Source organism: Periplaneta americana, chromosome 9 (genome assembly GCF_040183065.1).
Source record: "Periplaneta americana isolate PAMFEO1 chromosome 9, P.americana_PAMFEO1_priV1, whole genome shotgun sequence".
Classification (NCBI taxonomy): domain Eukaryota; kingdom Metazoa; phylum Arthropoda; class Insecta; order Blattodea; family Blattidae; genus Periplaneta; species Periplaneta americana.
The window spans coordinates 18306513-18328891 of NC_091125.1; the positions used below are offsets into that span (position 1 = coordinate 18306513).

General features: G+C 35.2%; 1 protein-coding gene across 5 annotated transcripts in view; it reads left to right on the plus strand.

The window, feature by feature from the left end:
• Positions 1 to 22379, plus strand: part of LOC138705807 (vacuolar protein sorting-associated protein 52 homolog) — a 53549-nt gene that overhangs the window by 25476 nt on the left and 5694 nt on the right. For 2 of the 5 annotated variants that reach the window (XR_011333794.1, XR_011333795.1), the window contains exons 2-3: positions 11286 to 11361; positions 18755 to 18932. Coding sequence is in view for 1 of the 5 variants with exons in the window: in XM_069834464.1 (XP_069690565.1) it covers positions 2170 to 2238; positions 18755 to 18932 (247 nt within the window). In the remaining 4 variants the exon portion in view is untranslated. The other 3 variants (XR_011333793.1, XM_069834464.1, XR_011333796.1) reach the window with 3 other exon arrangements.

A 22379-nucleotide genomic window follows, 5' to 3' on the forward strand; every position in this document is an offset into this window, starting at 1 on the left:
GAACTAGATCAGAGGCTGACAGAAATGTAGGCTATATGGTAATCTCAAAAACAGACTATGGGAAAACAAATGAGATAAAAATAAACAAATTTGAGGCTCATATTCGATATGCCGGACCCTCTAGTAATATTTGGTGTATCACAAAACATCTTAGTAAACCAACTATAAAATAATATATCTTCAGAATTCATTGGAATATCTACTGTCAACTTATGAACAAAACTGAAGCTCTTGGAAAGTACTTAAGGGACTATTTAGAGAACCCTCTATTCATGAATTGAACATTAATGAATAAATTATTTCATAGAAAATATTAGTATAGGCCTACCTTACACTACTCCGTCAGAAAAAAGAAGATACTGGTAATTAAAACTCTAAAATCGTTCAAAGCTCTGGGATCTGACAAAATAAATAATCTTGCTTTGAAAATAATGTCCTGTAAGACAGTACCTATACCACATCACTAAGCTGTTTAACACAGTACTCAGGTTGGAATATTGTCAAAAAATGGAAACATACAAAAATAATTACAACTAAAGCCAACAGAATAGAAGACGTATCATTCCACTAGAGCACCTATGACAAATTTTTGGATAAAAAATTATTATGAAAGGAATTGATCAAATAATCCCTCCTTCGCAAACTGCATATGAAAAATGTAAATCACAATTTACTAGCACTGATTGAAGATATTACAAAAGACAAAGAAGAAAGAATTTATGGGTCTTTATAAGACTGCAGAAAAATGGTTTTGTGTCTCTTGCTGATTGGGTGAAAGATGTTGTATATACACATACTGTATATGAAGAAGAATGGTTACAAACTCAATGTCTACGTATAGAACATAGAGTAGTCAACCAATGATAATGAAATTAAAATACAAGTGGGTAACATTGAGGTCTGAAAGAGTGTGGTGAAAGAAAGGTCGCCCTTCATTGGAAAGAGAGGGGTGGGCCCAGTACTTTATATCCAAAAGTAAGAAAAATCACAGAAGCCAAATTGAAGGATCTCAAGCAACTTTTTCCTTATATGCAACCAATGCAACACATATTATCACAAGATGGGGTAATAAAGTTGAGATTGTTGTTTCTATAAAAAAAAGATGATGAAACCAGTACGAAAATATTCAGTGCAAAGCCAATTTTGTGGTTTAATGCAATGTAAAATGTAAGCTACATACTACACATTCTTGCAGTATAAATGTACAAAATGAGTATTGTCCAATTTTACCTCAAAATTCTGTCACTTGACAATAAGAAGAACAGAACATACCGACACCAGCCTTTCAGAAAGAGGATTAAATCTCAATCCTCTAAAAAGTAAATCTATTGTCTTACGAAAAGGAAAAATCACCACTCTAGAAGGATCAATTATTGCTTCAATTACCTCAAAAAACGAACATATTAAATATCTAGAGATATAGTTTAATAATGAAATCTCACTTGATAAAACTAAAGTAATAAAATGCATAACACCTGACTTGAATAACCTTGTCAAAACAAAACTATTGAAACCAGATCAAAAACTTAAGGGACCCAGAAAGCCAAAAAATCTTGAATTTTTCATTTTTTTCCTGTTTTATTGATCTATGAAGCTTTATCTTTCAGATGAGCCTTGATTTAAGTGTGTATCTGATTCCTAAGTATGGTTTTTTTTTTCGGTTTAAATGGACAGCGACATTTAAAGTGGGTGTGTCTCCTGTTCGTCTGGCATTCTACTATGTTTCAAATTTTGCGCCTTATATGCGAAATTTTTTCATTGTAGGGAATTTATATGTATTGGCACACCTGGTTTAGCGTCCTGTGCTTTGTTTCGTAGCAACGGTTTGTTTACAATGGTTGTGACGTTATACACGTGCTGTACGTTACAGTTGAGTTGGTTTATAGATGTGCATTTTGTGATATTTTCTTACAATATGGGTTATAGAAGTAGTTTGAAAGTATTTAAATTAATTGTGAAGCTTGGGCACGCCATTTCGTATTTAAGAAGAGAAGAAATGTTGGTAAACGTAAGAACACTGTTAGTAATGTGAATTCTAACCTACAACCCTCTAGCATGTGGTCATAGTGAATCTGTAAAAGTGGCTGTGCATCAGGAAAGAAACTTGAAGATTCTAAAATGAAACTCTGAAACAAGAACACAGTGTTAGTGATACCAATGAGGTTATAGATGTTCGCATACTATCTAGTGTACTGCAAAATAATGTATTCTGTAAAGGCTGTGCAAAGGTCTCTTAAGGTAAAAAAGCACATTTTATTTTGAAATAATTACTCTAACACAGTAGCGGCCCGCGGTTACAAAGGTTGGCAGTTCTGCATGAAAAGTAGTGTATTTAGCAAACGCATGCTGTTTATTGCATCTAAATCGGGTAACGCGTGTAATTACAGCCCCTTCTCGAAGTTGACTGTGCACCCGAAATTGTACTCCAACCATCCGTGCGCTACATCTCTCCCACCTGGTACAACTAGTCACGTAGTGGAGATGTGCCCCACAAGCTTTTCTAGTTTTTTAAGTCAAATTAACTAAATCCTTCACTCCGGTGTTTGTCCATGTATTTTCTCCTCTAAACAGAATACACGGGTGGGGGAGAAAGCGTTTTCATGGGCGCAGCAAAAAAACAATCGTGTCCATTACACATTTCGGTATTAAAATGACTAGTAGGCTACATGATTTCCTCGACTTTTTCCAGAAATTTTAATATTTAAACTTTGTGTAGGACGTCCTAATTTCTTGAGTTAACATGCAATTTCTCTTTTAATTTCGAAAAGGGTTGGTCGATTAGGTTTTCATTTAATTCATTTTTAATATCAAATATTTCCTTAGGCACACTGACTAATCACATCACACCACCCACAGTACTATAACACACTGGAACTGTAATGATATACAGTAGTCCAGAAGCCTATGTGTTCTAACGCAGGTCATACAGAGATGAGGGTGTTGGCGGTTCTCTTGTATATTCGGAGAGAGCTGCTTCGGTTGCAGCTCTAATGCAGTCTTATGGGACGGTGAAGAAAACCAGTTTTCTGCTGCCGACTACCCTACATTGAGCTTCAGGAACTGCCAATCACAGATCTGAAAAGTACACTACAGCTAAAATTCTCGAGCAGTTCAAGGCTCCTACAGACAGTAAAATCTCGAATCGAAGGAGAATGAATTGGAAAAATAAATGAAACAGTGAAGTAGATTACATAAAAGCATGTTTTACATTTTTATTGTTTTTCAGGTCCATTTAAATGGCGGTTCTGCAGCTCTGCAGTTCTTGTTGTAGAGCCGCCCCTGCTCTAACAGCTAGTAAAATAGTTGCAAAAAAATTTGGCTTGTTATGAGACTTAGCAGGACACTTCAGGAGATTCAGAGTGCATTTAGATTCTTAGTGCAAGCCCTATTACTCGGGTTACTTAATTAAGATGTTATTGTCACGTATGGGATACTTGAAGTCCACCATCATATTGCTTTTGTAAGACTACTATCAAAATTCAGCTAAACTATCAATGTTAAAAATTTGGCCACTGTGTTCCATGGATTGCCTTTTCTATTTCAGTTCTGATATCGTGTTTATTAATGTGGAAAATACAAGTTTACGGTATAGCTGTGTTGCCAAATCAGGAAAATATTTTGCACACTGCACAAAGTTGGAATTTCTTTTATTTATAATTTTTTGCCTCACTAAGCGTTTCACATTACTGCCCACATCATCTATCACATCTTTCCTGTGAGACGTAACGAAGTATTTTCAACTGAATTGTTTCTTGTGTTATCAGAGAGGAACTGCATCAACCTAACAATGTACTTATTCTTAAATTCAAAAGCTGGTTCATCACGCCAAATTGCTTCTTCAGCAGGCTGTTGTGAATCCCTTTCCAACATAAATATTCTGTTACAAAGTTGATCATGACAAATATAATATCTTTATCCTTGTAATTAGTTCAATTTTAACGCTTCCTTCTTCGAAGATTCTGATGGATATTTTGTGTATTGGTGAAATAGTGCGTCAGTGCTTCCTGAAAATATTAGGAGTGTTTTTCATTATGTTATAGTGTTTTAAATATTAAAAGAAGACATTGCTACAATCTGTTTACGCTTGTAACCAAGGACAACTCTGAAATATGTTACGTTTTCATTTTATTTACTGTATATTCATTCACTTTTCAAGAATCAAGCTATTTCTTTTAAAACACTTAAATTCTCAGTTAGAACATCTGACCACCTCACCCTTGCTCCAGCCTTACCAAAAATACAACGTGGTTTCTTCCTTCGTTTGTCCGAAGCTTGTATACCCTTTTCAAACAACCCCTCCCGATAAATTACCTGTCAAGTTCCTCAAAGATGTAGATCTTCTTATTAAAAGCTCAATTAAGGACATCCTACAACTTCCTAGAGATATTCCAGACAATATGTTGTATTCCAACAAAAAATTTAAAGGCTTAGGTATTTTCTGCGCACGTTGGGAAACCTACTTGCAACACGTCAACTCTTGCATGAAGTTGAATATGTGTAATAATATGTACATAAACAACACTAGATGTCTAACAGAGGAACAACCTGTTTGAACAACCTTCAAATCAATGAAACTGAACACCTAACTTCTACGAGTGGAGTAATAAATATCAGAAAAATTAGGACCGAATTACGCCAGCGAGAGTACAACGCATGGTGCAACTTACCTCAAAAGGGAAAAGGCGTTATTCTGTACAGTGAATTCACTCCCTCTAACAAATGGATAACTAAGCCCGATGGAATGACTAGCGGTGAATGGAAGGAGGCTATCAAGATGACTGCCAACGTAAGCGCTGTAAGAGCCATACCCGGTAGGTCTCAGGACAGCCACTGCAGGCGATGCCTCAGTGAGATAGAAACCCTTGGACATGTCCTGGGAGCCTGCCCTTATGGCGAAACATTGTATATAAATAGGCACCATGCAATTAGAACTAAATTGGCCGATGCCCTTAGAAAACTAAAATACACCGTCTATGAAGAAGTCCACGGAACCGCCGACAATGGCAGTAACAGACGAATTGACATAATCGCCATTAGCGAATCCCTGTCTCAGGGTATGATAATCGACTCCACCATCAGGTTTGAAACATACAAAGGACAGCCCAAAGACATACATGAGGAGAAACGAGCAATCTACGTTCCAACCATCCCGTATTATAAAGATAAATACCAACTTCACGATATCAGTGTTATGGGATTGATGTTTGGAGCAAGAGGAACGATACCCAACTTCTGTTCTCAATTCTGTAAGACCCTAGGACTGCACAAATCGTTTCTGAACGAACTGGCCCTCCTCATAATTAAAGAGTCAGTCAAACTTTTACGGAACCACGTATATGGACTCTAATTCAGTGTATGGAAAAAAAAATTGACGCACCATTATCATTTTTCTTTTTCTTTCTTAGCTTTCATTGATTCTTTACTTGAATTTTTTTTTTCTTCTGTAAACTGCCATTGTTTGTGTATTTGTTTGCCTTTTTTCTTACTCTTTTAGCTCTCATCTTCTATTGTATTGTATTGTATGCTTTGTCTAATGGCAGCCTCTAATTTGAGGAAGCTCTGATAAATAAAAATAAAACAGACTTGTAACATCTTGCATTTATCCATGAAAAATGTAGCAGCTGTAAACAAAAGGATTCTTCTCCTAGACCATAAAGCCATAGGCGGAGAGAGAACCGTTTCCTTGGCTGGGACAAAGTAAAACCACAGAATTCCCATATAATGGGGTTGTGGGGGACATCATTTACTTCCTCCCCCTGTTACAGCTTGACTGTGGTACATAAGTGTTCTGCTGATGGTCAGGTCTTTCACTGCAAACCCAGCATTCTCCAATCTTTCCTATTTCCTGCCTTCCTCTTAACTTCTGCCTATGATCCACATATCTTAATATCGTCTATCATCTCATATCTTCTTCTGTCCCTAACTCTTCTCCCGTTCACGATTCCTTCCAGTGCATTCTTCAGTAGGCAATGGTTATTAATGGATATTATTGGTTATTAATGGTTATTCTGTAGGACAAAAAAATCAGTAGGCAGTTTCTTCTCAACCAGTGACCCAACCAATTCCTTTTTCTCTTTCTGATCAGACATCAGTATATGATAATTTAATAAAAGTATTTTTGGGAGGACATGTTTCTTACAGTGTTACATCCATATCTGTGATAGTTCGGACCGAGTTGTATAGAGCTTGAACTGTAGGTCTACTACATATTATAGGTCTAACAGGGCATAACTTAAAACAATCTCCCTCTTTTTCTCTATCATACAGAAACACAAGCATGCATCAATAAAACTACGTAACAGTGCTAACAGAAACTTCCTTATATGAAGCTTACCTTCCTGAAGATATCATATGAAATGTAAACTCTAATTATTTTATTAAATCTCGTATTTAAGTTTAAACATTATACCGGGATCACTTTTCTTTTTTCTGCATTGTTGTGCAGTATGTTATTCATCATCTCCAAGTAGCTGTCTGAACACCTGCAGACTTGTAACACAGGCAGTTACAAAAGAAACATTCCTCAAATGAGGTAGGCCTATAGAAATTCTTATACATTCAGAAATTTAAAATAAAATTATAGTGCAGGCACACGATCTGAAGACATTAATTCGTCAATTTAAGCACAGAAACTTAATCACAAACAAAAGCAAATAAGATCTAAATTTAGATCTTTTGAATTCAATAATTTCTAACGTTAACCGGAAAAAAAAAGAGTTCAGACAAGTTTGGGGGGGCAGTGCCCCGCCCCCCATTTCCCCCTCTCCCATAACTCTGCCTATGCATAAAGCACTTTGTATTTCATCCTGGTATTCACAACTGAATCACACTGAGAAGTCCACCTGTAATATACAAATATTATAATCCAGTTTGTCATTTTCAAATACCATGGTTTGAATTCTCTTTGGATTGACATGTCACATCATTTCTGGAAAATAGTTAATTACAATATCTCGAAGTTCATCAACAAAGCCTTCCTTCAAGAACAAAGTCAGTCTGCCTCTGAATCTTTTTCCTCAGACCTTCCAGCAAGAGTTCTATCAACATGCAGAATTTAATGAAACATTACTTAGCGTAAATTTCCAGAATTCTTCAGAATAAATTATTTTTAGTGCTTTCAATTTAAAAATGAAGTGTTCATGTAAATGACATCTGCATTGATCACATGGTATATCCTTCAATAAGAGGACATTTTTGAGTTTCAAACTGCAAAACTTTGAAAAGCCTGAACTGTTCCTCTCGAAAGATAGCATAAGCCTCTTTCAAAAACATTGTAATGTAATGTTTTTGTAGTGTCACCTTTTTGGCATTTTCCCATGTAACAGTTGAATCTTTCCTGGGCGTGTGTATACAATGTCAGGATGAGGTAGGCGAGACCTCATATATAATGAATATGTGATATAGCTATTAACTGTTAGCAGTTTTCACAAACTGATGTTGAATATGGCCATAAAGTCATTTAAATATGCGCTCCTGCATGTATGACTTACATTGTCTAAAGTGCAGGTAGTAAGGCTGTAAAACATTATGAGAGGAGTTCGGCCGGCACCGTGGATCGTGTCCCAGCATAGCTCAGTTGGAAAGAGCACTCAGCGGGTAGAGCTGAGAGGTCCTGGGTTCGATTCCCTGTGCTGGAACGAATTTTTCTCAAATTAAATGGTGATAACACACATTGGCTACTTCATAGTAGTCGTGTAATTTTTTTTTAGTAATTTAAGCTAGTCTTCAATGACGAAGTAAAATTTCCCTATATAGGAAAACTCGCAAAATTAGTACTGACACTACCTCATTCAAATGCAGAACTTCGAAGTATTTTTTCGATAGTCATGTCAAAAGGAAGAAGAGAATAGAATAGCACATGAAGCTCTCAGCTAAGTTGTACTCTTTGCTTCCAAATAAAAGAATTGAACTAGAGCACCTTTGAAGTCACCAGCATCCATTTTAGTTTCCGCTATTGGGATACACTATGCTAGATGTGGAGGAGATTTGGTGGTTGGTACATCCACCCTTCTCTTTTATTGTAGCTGAACATTTAATTATGACCTAATTAATTATTTTATTATAGCTCACACTGTAGGTTGTGGGAAAATTTGTGTTCGTGTGGGAAATTTTTATACTTTTATATGGGAATACCATAGTAGACAGTCTGAAGAGCTGTTAATTTAAGGTTGTATTTTGACTACTTATGTATAGGACTGTTTGTTTTTAGGTCTGTTTTTTCAGCATTTTAGGTCATTATTAGAGCCCAGAATTTTATGTGCTAAAAGTTAATGTCACTGAGTGTAGATGAATAGAAGTAGGCCTAGTGCCCGTGAGGAAAGTTTTAAGCTTAGTTCACAAGAGTCTGATATGTAATAATAGACAACAGAGTCAGAAGAAGGACTGAGCAATGGATCTTGTAAACTGTGTGCTAATTTGTAAGTGGGGTTAAGAGGATTAAAGACCTTTAACGATACCAAAGGGAAAATACTGAATGGCAAGAATGGCATCTCAATGAAGTGGAGGTATGGCAATGATCTTGTAAATCGTATGCTAGTTTGTAAGTGGTAGTTAAGAGGATTAGAGACCTTTAGCAGTACCGAAGGGAAAATACTGAATGACAAGAATGGCATCTCAATGAAGTAGAGGTATGGCAATGATCTTGTAAATCGTGCGCTAGTTTGTAAGTGGTGGTTAAGAGGATTAGAGACCTTTAGCAGTACCGAAGGGAAAATACTGAATGACAAGAATAGCATTTCAATGAAGTGGAGGCATGGCTTTTATATTAAACTATAGCGAGGAACAATATTAACTTTTAGCACCTAAAATTCCGGGTTCTAGTCATTATAGTATAACATTTTGGCGCTAAACTGGAGAATTCCCACGGTATCTTTGAACCGTGCCGTTATGTTTAGCACCAAATTTAAGTAAATACACAATCTTGCCAACATAAGAACACGACATTGGTGTGTGGCGTCGTTGGAGGGAGAAATTTGTTTCTTTTCTCTCTCTACCTCCTTCGTTCTGAACATTACTGAGAGATAGCACCACTGTTAGCTACAAGATATATTTGCGCAAATATATTGAAGTAGATTACTTGACCTATTACGTGACTTAGATGAGAGTCTCGAGACAAAACAGTTTTGCTATATTTCTTTTTTTATTAAATGTTAAGCACAGGAACGCCATTTCGTAATTTTATTTAAGAAACAAGCCAAACAAATTATCTTTGCATCAAAAACGGATGCTCCCTGGACCAAATTATCGTATTTTATAATTGTTTGAATGCAACAGAAGCCAGAAGTCTTGCACTTGACTAATGCAGTGAATTATTTAAGAATATAATCGCGAATTTTACTACCACCATTTTGATTGTGTTTTGTTTGGCACGGCTCGGTACGGCCTGGTGACTAGTGGCCAGCGAGTAATGTCGACTATCGACATTGCTCTGCCGTGGGTATTATCCAGTTGTTCCCTTTTTGGGTCTTTTATAGATCATTTCTTAAGTAATCAAAATCCTCACTCTGGCTGGGGATCGTCCCATACATCAGGGGCATTGTGGTAGCTGTACAGGCTGGTCAGCACCAGAGAGAAGCTGTGTCTTATGACGCCTTTCCCCCACAACACACGTGATAGACGTGAGCTTACACTCACCTTCGGCACGGAGTAGCCACAAAGATACTTGTGTGCAATGCGCAGACTGAAGACTGACACAATCCCCATGACCCTGCAATCGGGAAAACCTGTAAAACTTCCTATAGCTTTGCCAGTTTTCAATTCCATTACAGCAGTTTCTTCATTTCATCAATTTATCTTATTTATCGAAATAGAAACATCAATTTTGAGGCGTACTTATGGCATTTCACTAGTTTCTGTGGCATCTCACAAACATTTCAAGACATATTCCAACATTAATAAGGAACATTTAAATATTTCTGCTGATGCCCAGTTCACTTTCTCGTTGTATAATTTAAGTTCTCTGCATTGATTGATGATTCAGTAATATAACTGTATAAAATGTAGATATAAACAAATTATATTATTAATTAAAGTTTTGCAATTTAGAATATTATGCATTTATTGTTTGCAATAAATTATATTGTTTGAATGTAAATTAAACATCCTTCAAGAGCTTACTTGTATATTTTTGTGAATGTAAACACATATCCCTTCAAAATGATCTGATTTATCTGATGAAGAGAATTGAGAAAATGCATTAAATTTAATTGGAATTGGGTTGTAACAAAGGGCTGCCATATGCCGCAGACAGTCCATGGCTTTATAGTGTAGGGAGAAAAGACTGATGTCCACGATTTTGAATGAAGTCGGACAGAAATCTGGAAAAATGCAGTAATTTGTAAGATAGTGTTCAAATGATACTCAAATGGGTGCAAGATAATACGTCTTACGAACTCAGTAAGAGCCTTCTGTCTGACTAGGTGATAAAATTTAATTTTTTCCTACTGCACAACAAAGAGGAAATTTCTAAAAATATGATTTCACACGAAATCTCGATAAATTTTTGTCGCAGTTGTATTTCCGTGGTGCAGTACTTAGAACAGCTGCAAATGGTAGAATTGTTATTTCTCTCTATGTGGATATAATACCAACGTTCAAAGATCATTTTCTTTGATGAATAGTCAGTGGATACAAGAAAGAAACAAATTACGGTATCACTTAAGTTAGTAAACACATCTGCAGATAGAGTATAATATGGTAAATGTAAATTGCAGTTAGCTTCACAAACTCATCCTTCCTTCTCTTCACAGTTCTGAGAAGTATGAGAGGTTCTGTGACGGTGATATACAGACATGAATGGTGTGGTGCTAAAATAAGTGGTAATAATGTAAATTGCATGCCAAATAATGTGCTAGATAAGGTAAAATGTATTACTGAAGTGGCCAGTCTCATCCACATTAAGTAAACAAGTGACATTAATTTGAAAAATAAATTATAAGTTTCTTATAAATTCCTACGTTTTTTCCTGTCGATCAAATTGACATGTGAATCATGTACTGGTTTCTTTGTTTCTTCATTATGGCAACCCTAGTTTTAACAAGTTTCTATTGTTATGACATTCGTAATGAGAAATAAGATCAATTAGTATTATTTTCATTTAAAACGCCCCTGTATTCGACTGCATGATATTTAGAGTGCAAGTTCCCTATGAGCTAGAAATTTCCAAGATAGTAATTTATCCTAATATTAAAATTAAATACCAGTCCTAGGGAAAATGTCTGATTTCAGTAAAGGCATATTATATCCCTGGTTTTTACATCTTGATCCCTTGTTTTCTTGTTGTTTAGTTAACTGTCTGAAGACAGGTCACAAGTGATACCGACAAGGCACCACCTATGAAGCAACTAAGCCAGGAGATAATGGGTAGGTGGCTAATTATATCCTTTAATTGTTCTATTTTTTGTTTTAGAAAATTGTTCATTAGCTTTTTTTTCCAGAATTCATCAAATTGTTGGAGGATAAATTTTACATAATGGGATCTACACAAGTGGAATCTAATTTATGAGAATTATATCTTGAAATATTGTTCCTCTCCAATGAAGTGTTGCTATGAGACTATATTGCATCGTACATTATTGGAAACATAACTTTTCGGCTTGGTATCACTGCCGTGTGTTGAATTCTTCTGATTTTTAATTTCTATCAGAGCTAGATGAGATTTTGTTTTGAAGTATTTGAGAATATGTTGAGGAATCGACATTTTCAAACAAATGTTTGACCTCATAAAATGGTATATTATGTTAAATCATTATATTTCAGGAAATCAGAATAGGCCTACATTTTGTCATCAGAATTATGGTTTTTCTTTCCATTTGCAGTTACTTGGTTTTGATTAGTAGACCTACAATGATCATATTCCCTGTCGGACAGCTTGTAAATTAATATTTTTTGCCAAATATTTTTTAACCTTTAACATATTTACTGAATGTTCCTCAGGGAATAGAGTGTAAAGCAGCAAGACTTAATAAAACAATACACATTTCTATTTTTCGGCTTTAGTGTTGCCGCCATCTAGTGTCAAAAGATTCTATTAATACGAAAACTGTAACACCACTGCCACCTGGCGAGTGAAATTCTAACTATTTACTCAAGTGAAAGCTTTTGAATAGGTTAGGCTCTAGACGCAAGTTGTGTGACATAGTTGCCTAAGCAACAAACAAACATGGCATATGAAGAGTTAGACCTGAAGTCCATTCATAACATGTTTGAAGATAACAGTGATGCTGACAAAGATTATCAACCCAATTATGGTGATCTGACTTCATCAGGTAAGTAATTTTTGTAATAAGTATATTTTAATGGATGATTTCTTATTTTGGTTATTTGTAAGAAGTCGTCGCTGAACGATTCACATCGTTTATAGTTCACTTCTATTGTTACACAACAAGATGGATGCACTGAACGATTCACATCATTTATAGTTCACTTCTGTGAACGATTCCATTGTCTATTGTTACACAACACACTAAACCTGGAGTAATTTAAGCTTATTAATCAAATAAATAATTCTACTTACGGTTTTTTATATGCTCACCTGTATGTAATTTCTATTTTATACTTATTTCATTGTTATTTTCCATCCAAAGATCATTAAGAACGATGAATATTATTTAATATCTCCTATCTTTCTTCAAATAGTGTTCATATGCCATGTTAATTTTCATTTGTTTTCATAAGTTAACAATGATGCACATTGGAAGCAACATATAAGAAATTATTTTCCTACACAATCCACGCTATATTCACGTTGTTTTGAAATGATTAATCGAAGATGGTTTGCTTATTGTTTATTACACGCACATTTGTATGTAATTTCTATTCCCTACGTTTTTCTTCTATCCCCCGATCATTAAGAATGGTGAATATTGTTTATGCTTGTTTCCTGTATTTCTTAAAATAATGTTATGTGGCATGTTAGTTTTTATTCGTCGTTATTTACGTAAAAATGATGCGCCAAAAAATAAAAAATAATAATAATTTCGTCCTCACTCCACATCCTATTTATTCACATTTGTTTTTCAGTGATTTATTAAAGAATGTACCGGTATTTAAAATACTAATAATTTAGAAACATGTTACATAAATCATCCTTGTGCCAAAACAGAATGCTCCCTGGACCAAACTGTCGTATTTTGCAGTGGTCATCAGTACTCGCTGAAATGGGTAATAATAGTATAATAAAATAATGTTGTACGTAGCATTTAGAAACATGTTACATAAATCATCATTGTGCCAAAAGAGAATGCTCCCTGGACCAAATTATTGTATTGTGCAGTGGTCGTCAGTACTCGCTGAAATGGGTAATAATATAATATAATTGTTTTGCACGTAGCAAGCGGGGTATTGGGGCTGCAAACCCCGATGATGATCCGACGTGTAGCACATGATGTAAAAAGCGGGGTATCGGGGCTGCAAGTCCCGATGATGATCCGACGTGTAGCACATGATGAAAAAAGCGGGGTATCGGGGCTGCAAGCCCCGATGATGATCCGACGTGTAGCACATGATGTAAAAAAGCGGGGTATCGGGGCTGCAAGCCCCGATGATGATCCGACGCGTAGCACATGATGAAAAAAGCGGGGTATCGGGGCTGCAAGCCCCGATGATGATCCGACGTGTAGCACATGATGTAAAAAGCGGGGTGTCGGGCACTTAAAAGTGCCTTTTGGAAAGCATGGTGATGCGCATTTGACAAACCCAGTGTACGTACTTGCTAATAATCCCTTTTTATTTGTCGTTATTTACGTAAAAATGATGCGCCAAATAATAATAATAATTTCGTACTCACTCCACTTCCTATATTCACATTTGTTTTTCAGTGATTTATTAAAGAATGTATCGGTATTTAAAAGACTAATAATTTAGAAACATGTTACATAAATCATCCTTGTGCTAAAAGAGAATGCTCCCTGGACCAAATTATCGTATTTTGCAGTGGTCGTCGGTACTCGCTGAAATGGGTAATAATATAATATAATATAATTATGTTGTACGTAGCAAGATCGATTATTCAATTGATAGGATATTTTATGAGGTTGTCATGACTGAGGTATCTATTGTCAATTGCTTTTATTTGTCAGAAGGCCTTGACTGACGGGTATATAAGGACTGGCGCTCGGGGTTTGGGACGGCTCACAAGTAACAAGAGGAGAAGGGATAGAGACATCTAGTATTTTAAAGATTTATGTCGTTCACTAGATGAGTTGATTCAACTAACCTGGAAATAATGTGAATCGTTCAGCGACGACTTCTTGTAAATAACCCTTATTTTTAATTGTATTTTTTGCAAAGTTTATATAATGTGATGCTTAGGCAAGTTTGTCTCTTACATTTTTTCAAAACCTATAAGAAATGCAGAGGGTTAGGCACTATTTTTGTTGGATATTTTCAGTTAATATTTTATAATGTAAGCAAGTTTAGCTCTATTTGCATGCATATGAAACATAATTAAAGGTAGTATTTTACGAAATCAAATCTATTAAAATCCCTTGATGAGGTTGGTTTGGCAAGCTTAGTGCTAAGTACGAATAATTGTTGTTGTGTGGCTAAAATTTACAGCTTATGTCACCACATGTACCATTTTATTTTGTCATTTTAGATGACTATAGAGTTCGAAATGGCATGCCTTCTCAATCATATCAACAATTTTCTCCCACAGACAACCAAAGTTCTTACACTCTATAGTGACAGCTGTGGAGGGCAGAACAGCTCTCTTCTTATCTTACGTATTGCCAAAACCATCCAATCCTTCAAGTGATCAATCAAAAATTTTTAATTCCTGGCCACAGTTTTGATATCTGTTATAGACTTTGGAGTCATCAAGAGGTCTAAACGCTATCACGAAGTATATGTTCCTGAAAAGTGGGAAAGAGTAATAGCTGATGCGAAGAAAAGAAATCCAAAATTTCAGGTCCATCGTATGACTAGCGAACTATTATATAGTTCAGATACTTTAGAAAATGAAATAACAGACAGAAAGATATCAGAAAATAAACAAAAAGTGGAATGGCTCAAGATTCGATGGTTACAGTTTCGGAAAGATGAACCCAAGAATCTTTTCTACAAAACATACAGTGTGTCTGACTGCATAGATTTTGATGTGGTTGATATAGCACGGAAAGGGCTCTGAGGGCTCCCATCGCGAAACTTTTCTCAGAAATTGAACCTCCTGTATCCCAGAGGTCGGCCAATCACGAAAGAGAAGAAGAAAGATTTAATGTCACTACTCAAATATATCCCTCCAATTTACCACCATTATTACCGAAATCTGAAAGTAGGAGGAGAAGGTTTCAACAATCCAGACATGGAAGCAACTGACAGGGTTAATGAATAAAGAGTTCCATATTTTTCTTTGTGTTCCAAAGATTTATAGTTCGTAACTTTGTTAATTAGTCCAATAAATCGGGCATCATACCACTGACCTGCAATGATTTTAATGTCTTATACTTTTGAACCTAACTTGCATATCCCACTTATTTGGGTTTTAAATTTTTTTTACGAGGGCCAAACTTGCCTAACATTGCCTATGCCACATGTTTGGGCTTGAAATATAATTTGTTTTAGGGCTAAACTTGCCTATAATTCGTTTTACAGTTAACACATTTCTGGGTTAATGATATTTTTCAACTTACTTTTTTACATGAACTAGATACATACTAGATTACGGTAAAAGAGAAATAATTTTCTTTTGACATGTGATTATTTAAAAAAATGACGTCCAAATTTAGACTTGAATAACTCTTTTCAGTGTAATTGTGGTTTAGGCAAGTCTGGCACTGAGCCACTCAACTTGTGTTAGGTGATTAGCATAAGTATTAAATATTGTATATCTGTATATATTGTATTGTTATATTACAGAACAACTATTTTAATTACTTATTAACATATTTATTACGAGGCTTATAATTTATTGTGTCAATTTCTCTGGGAATTTTTGAGACAAACATAAATAACAAAAAGTATGAAGACTCATCTAGTTAATACTGCTTCATCCATGATTTTAAACATGTGAGTGCATTCACATGCTCCAAATTAAGTGCCGCTCTATGTTTAGTAACAATGTTTCCTGCATCACTAAACACGAAAAAACTTTTTTTCTGTCAAGCACTTCTCCACGATCGTTTAATTTAAATCCTAACATTTCACCAAGTTTGCCTCTCAAATTCTCATATGATATAATGGAGTTTACACTTTTCACAAACCACAGAAAACTGATTTTTTTTTTCTTTTTCAAACTAAACACACAACCTTCATATACCAACTCAGTACAGAAACTGCAACTGCAAAAGTACAATGGTCGAAACAGAAGACTGGCTCCTGTTGTAATTGAATTGCCAGATTTTAAAAAGAGAAGGTAGTTATGCTCTCACTTGCACACAGTATAGACATGGCTATTTTGAAATGGATGAGGGAGACAAGCCCAGAAAAGTATGTATTTCATATGCTAGGAAGATGAGCTATCAACAAGGTGGAAGTTTTCTTGGAAAACCATAAAACTTAATAAGGGTTTCGCATTGTGTTTCAACTTTCAATAGAGGTAGACTAGGTCACTGTCCTCATATTTGCATCTCTTTCTGAAGTGTTTGTGCAAAGATTTTCCCTACGCTACCTGCTTTGCAATAAAAAAATAACAGTATTATTGTGCTTTTTAAGTAAGCAATTTCCGAGAGAGGAATATCAATTAAATATTTTTGATCGATTAATCTTACAACAGAAATTGATCAATTAATTGATTAGAGTAATCGTTTAAATCCCACAACACTAGTTTTAAGCCCATATAGCGACCGAACAATGAACAAATGCATTTGCTGACTGAATTCGGAACATGTGGACGTACAGCGAAGGTAAACCAGTCATTTGGTTTGCTTTGTATGTGATCCATTGCTTGTCAGTACATCAAAGGAAATTGGTATTCACTGTGGATGGGATTTGTCACTTTTTTGTAGTTTGTTGTTTCACAAACCAGTACTAGTATATCAAAACTGGAATGGATTGAAGAAGATGTCATCAACAAAGGGCCATATTTACGCATGGACCAACATGAGCCATGGCACTGGATGGCAAATTTTTGGGATTAGTACCATACTCAAGCTGTGAAAATTTGAGAAATTTTATACACATGTGCATTTATGACAAACATTTTACATTAATGTTATATATCCGAACAATAGGTATTTTATACTATATGCGAACAGGATGTAATTAATTAACTAATTAGTAAAAGGTAGTAAGGTTGTCTGATTATAATATACAAGCTTTATTTCACATGTGCGTCACATAATTAAAGCTTGTAAGTTACCGTACTTATTTTTACATGGCAGCTCATAACATCTTAAAGCAAAATAATACTTGTTCTATGCAAAAATTGGTAACTTATTGGTTAAATACCTGAAATTTTATTATTATTATTATTATTATTATTATTATTATTATTATTATTATTATTGTTATTATCAGTTGAAATGAACTAGTACACAAGTTACAGGTTTAAAATGACTGTTGGCAGTTGTTAAATTATGAAGTTTTAAGTTATTAGTATTATTAAGTTCGGATATGAAAAGAATTGAGGCTGAATATAGAAAACAGTGAAAACTTAAAATAATTAGAAAAGAAACAAAAAGTGCTTATGTTGTAAGACACAGTTGTTCAAAATGAGACTGAGGTATTCTTTCAAAAACTGATGTGAGTACATCGTCACTGTTATGTGATACATCTTCTAAACTAACAATAAGTACAATAATGAAAGTGAAATGAATGTCAGTAGTGATCAGCACCCATGTAATTAAAATAATGACTGATGAGTATGGAAATGAAATAAGTAAAATTAGATCCAGCATTCTGAGCAATGAATGAAGTAACTATTTCACCAGTCAAGGAGTGAAACAACAAGCCCCTCTAGAAGATCGCTGAATATACTGTAATACATTACTGACATTTAAAGTTATATTTAATTTTATTTCTTTTGTATTATTTTCTCTTTTTACTAATTAATTCTATTTGAATATTGATTATTCGATTCTCTGTTTTCATTTTGACTAATTTTCATATATCATTATTTATGTAGAGGGGGCAACATTTCTTTAGTTGCCTGAGGTGACAGAAATTATAAATACAGTCTGCATCAACCTTATTGAATTATTTCGGGACCAGGAAATTTTTGGAAAAATCATGGAACTCGGCTGTTTGGAAACTTCGAATAAATACATAAAACTTGTATACGAATCCTCTGTTGCCAGATATTGAAGTGTTAGTGCTAATCTTTCATGAACAGGTATTGCTTCTCACCAGTCTGTCTTTCTTGCAAAGTGTTAGCCTATTTTGCATAGTAACATTTCAAAGTCTGTTGCTGAAATTCGACAGAAGTTTTAAAACTATCCCACTGAATTTAACGTAAGTAATTAAACAAGTCAATGCTTCTATTCTATACCAATTGCGACTTTTGTATAGTGTAATCTATCACAATCACCCTTTATTTTTCAACTTAATTTTTGTTAGACAGCCCATAATAACTGCTGCACTTACTATAATAAATCATCTACCATTATTGCGAATAACCAGCAAACACGAATGTTCCCTGACCATTTGCTGATTATTTGTATGTTGCTCCAAACAGTGAAAGTTTGCTTCATCACTAGTTCATCGTTTGTTCCCTATGTGTGTATGCACTTTTATTGATGTCACTAATGAGGTTCAGACCTGTCTTCGGACAGTTGATAAACAAACAAATGTAAAGTAAAATATTGATGTTTGCATTAAGGAACACACTCGGGACAATTCTAAAGAGGCAGAAGGCTTCCATGAACAGTTCAATACTCGCAGTGCAGAATATGTGGAAGAAATCTTGTCACCTCACTTTGGTGGCATATTGCGGTTTGTGAAGGAAGGTGAAGTGCTGGTTGACAAGGGACAAGCAGATGAACTGAAAAATCATGAAAGTGAGTATCTTTGTTGCATATCATTTGATTTTGTTACTGCCACTATAGATATTCGATACTTCCAACATGTTGTTATGGCTGGTTCTACCGGTCATCAGTTTTGTTATGATCAGTTCTGACACCAAAATTATTGTGGCTCTACTTGTGTAATCAGAAAGGTAATGGTCGAGCTATTATCTTAGATTGGTACTGCGTTTACAGGACAGGATCTTATTAAGTACCTGACAGTGGCACTGTCGTCAACTCTTTTGAAACTCATTCTCGGAAGTCTTATTTAATAACATGCAAAATTATGATAAACAATCATGCGAGTCATACAAACGCTTCATAAGTTGATCTGGAGCTGTCGAGATTTCCTAGCACGAATCTGTTGACCACTGACGATGAGTCTTTCAACATATTACAACTTTTCTTCCTCTCGATGGATAAAATTGCTAGATTACAAAGCCTTGTGCTTGACATGGCTGTCTTGGTATAAGTTTTTATTCGTCATGATGCAGAAAAATTCCTTTCTGCGGATGCAGTCGTGATGGGACAGATCAGTAGGCCTATAATTTGTAAAACTTGGAGTAGTTCCTGGAATGCCAAACCCATGCTTATGTTCTGTAGTTTAGAATATAGGTCACACACATGTTTTGATTTAATACTCACAGGGAACACTTTCTCTAGAAGTTCCTTGTTTATGTTTAACACAAAATTTGAAGATCCATACAAGTCAGCCAGTTCTGGCAGCATCTTGAAGTTCATGAAATCAGAAGACTTTGGATCACCAACTGATACTGCTTCGCAGAAAACAGAATTTTCTTCAAACCATCTTTTCATTTCTGATATGACAATATCAAGTATATTATATAAACTTGCTGTCAGCAAAATCTTATCTTGTTGTTCTGAATCGTAACTTTTCAGCATAGCGTCACCATCATCAGTAACGAAATAGTCTCTTACCAGAGACTGAGGTGATTGATTTAATTTAATTATGGTTTATTTAACGACGCTCACAATTGCAGAGGTTATATGAGCATCGCTGGTGTGCCAGAATTTTGTCCTGTTCTTTTACATGCCAGTAAATCTACTGACATGAGCCTGTGGCATTTGAGGTGATCAATGATTTCTTTTTTTCTTGTGCAGAGACACTGATTCCGAAAACTTCTGTCATACAAACAGCACTAGAATAAAATTCTTCGAATTTTTCTCCGTTTCGGAGCTTTGAAAAGTTTTCTATCATTGCCTTAATGAGGGACGAACATTTACTAATATCCATTTTTGAAGACTGAGGTGCTTCGGATAATGAATTTGCAAGAGCAAGAACATGGTCTAAATAAACCAAATAAAATAAGGTGTCTTAATTATTGCTCTGGATTCATGGTTTATTTTTGATGTTGAGTGTTTTCCGTAAAAAAAAAAAAACTAAAAATTCATAAATTTTTTTGGGCCCAGGCCCACCTGGCCCACCCGTTGGCTGTGCCACTGATGACAATTTCATTACTTTTTGCACTGTTGAGTAAGAATGCAATGATTATTTTTTGCACTAAAGTAAACAAGGTCTTATTTGCAGCTTGTTTCATGGACATTCTTTCAGGCTTGTGTTAGTTGTTCCAGATGTTGTCTTAAAATTAAGTCATAAGTGAAATGGAGGTATCAGAAATAACAGAGAATATAGCTATGCAGAATGCTAGTACAAAGAAAATAAAATTTTTTCATGTACTTCTAACTCATCAAAAAGAATACAGATCATGAGTCAAATAAATTACAGCAGACGCTTGTTTAAGTGTTGAGGATTGAGATGTTCTCAGAATATTTTACTTATAGAAAGTAGTAGATTAATGAGTGAATGAAATCCAATGGCTTCCTGTGCTACATAGAATGCTCACCTGACAGGACATCATTGTAAATACTATGAGGTCAGCATAAGTTTTGAGTATTTCAGAAGTGATGCATGTATTTGCGATAAATTTAGAACCAATATATCTCAACTTGAATTAGAAATAAACAACTATAAAGATGCAACTCAGGTACACAATTTGAATAGGCAAAAACGACAGCGACTCAAAATGAACTACATAAGAGGAAAAGAGATACTTTGTATGAGGTAAAGTGTTCTGAATGTTTGGATACCTTTCAAGTCCAGAACGGTTTCGAACAAAGCGCATGATGAAGTATGCTTAATGTTGTGGTATTCCTGTTTTGAAATTTTGCCTGACTCTATGCGTGAATTCAATATGTTCTATGAATCCTGCTGATGACAGAATAACAAATTTTATTGTGATTCGATTTTTCCATTTCTTAGTGCATATAGTGAAGAAATTTTGTTTGTTGGCAACATTTCCAATAAGAGGCCATTCGTACCTCAAGTGCAATAATAATGTAGAATTTATAAACCAGAAGATAAGTTGTGAGTTTCCTGATGACTATGTGACATGAGATTGCTAATCCTAGGAAGGAACCTGAACCATTCTTCATAGTTGATTAGAAGATAGAAGAAGTACTTTATGGATGGGGAGAATTTCTGAATAGCTACTGCAAAAAGAAAGCCCTTTCGCCTAGAGGTCCATTGCAATCTACAATGTAAAATAAGATACCGTACTAAAAATATGTTCCTGATTATCATCAAGCAGATGATATGAAAGCTATATAGTGAGTTTCTATTTTATTTGTCAAAATTATTTTATCTTTAATTTTATTTATAGCATTTTAATTTCAAATGCTATTAAACATCCAAATTAGTCTATAATAGCCATTTTCTAACATTATTTTAATTATATTTCAAGCCACTAAAAAGAAATCAGAAGAAGAACAATGCGAAAGAGTTGAAAATGTTCAACTGCTTTATATGATGACATATTTCAAGTCCTGCACTGTGACGTTGTGGTCTCAGACGTTCTGCCTAAGACTCGCATTACAGAATGCGTGCTGGTTTGAGTCCTCATGGGGAAAGAAATTTTCTCGTGAAATTTCGGCCAGTGTATGGGACCGGTGCCCACCCAGTATCATGATGCACTTGGGGAGCTATGATAGGTAGCGAAATCCGGTTGCAAAAGCCAGCTATAATGGCTGGGGGATCATCATGCTAACCACACGGTACCTCCATTCTGATTAGATGATCGTCCACCTGTGTTTCGGCATGTGGACGTGAGGCCAGCAACTGGCTGGTCGGCCATGAGCTGTAGCGCCAAGGATTATTAGATTTGAAAACGGCAACATTCAATGACTTTCAAATAAAGAAGCAGTTCTGCAGTCCTGCAGTACAAGACCAATGAAAGGAAAAGGAGAATTATATTTTGAAATTATATATAAAACGATCAAAAGCAAATTAAATGTCTGAGGTAGAAGTGGTGTTTCACTATAATGCACGCTGTATCCCATGTATCTCGAAGATTCATATTTGGAACTTGATCGTTCTTATTTTGAAGTTTACACATTGTTTGTTTATATTGCATTTTCCATTGT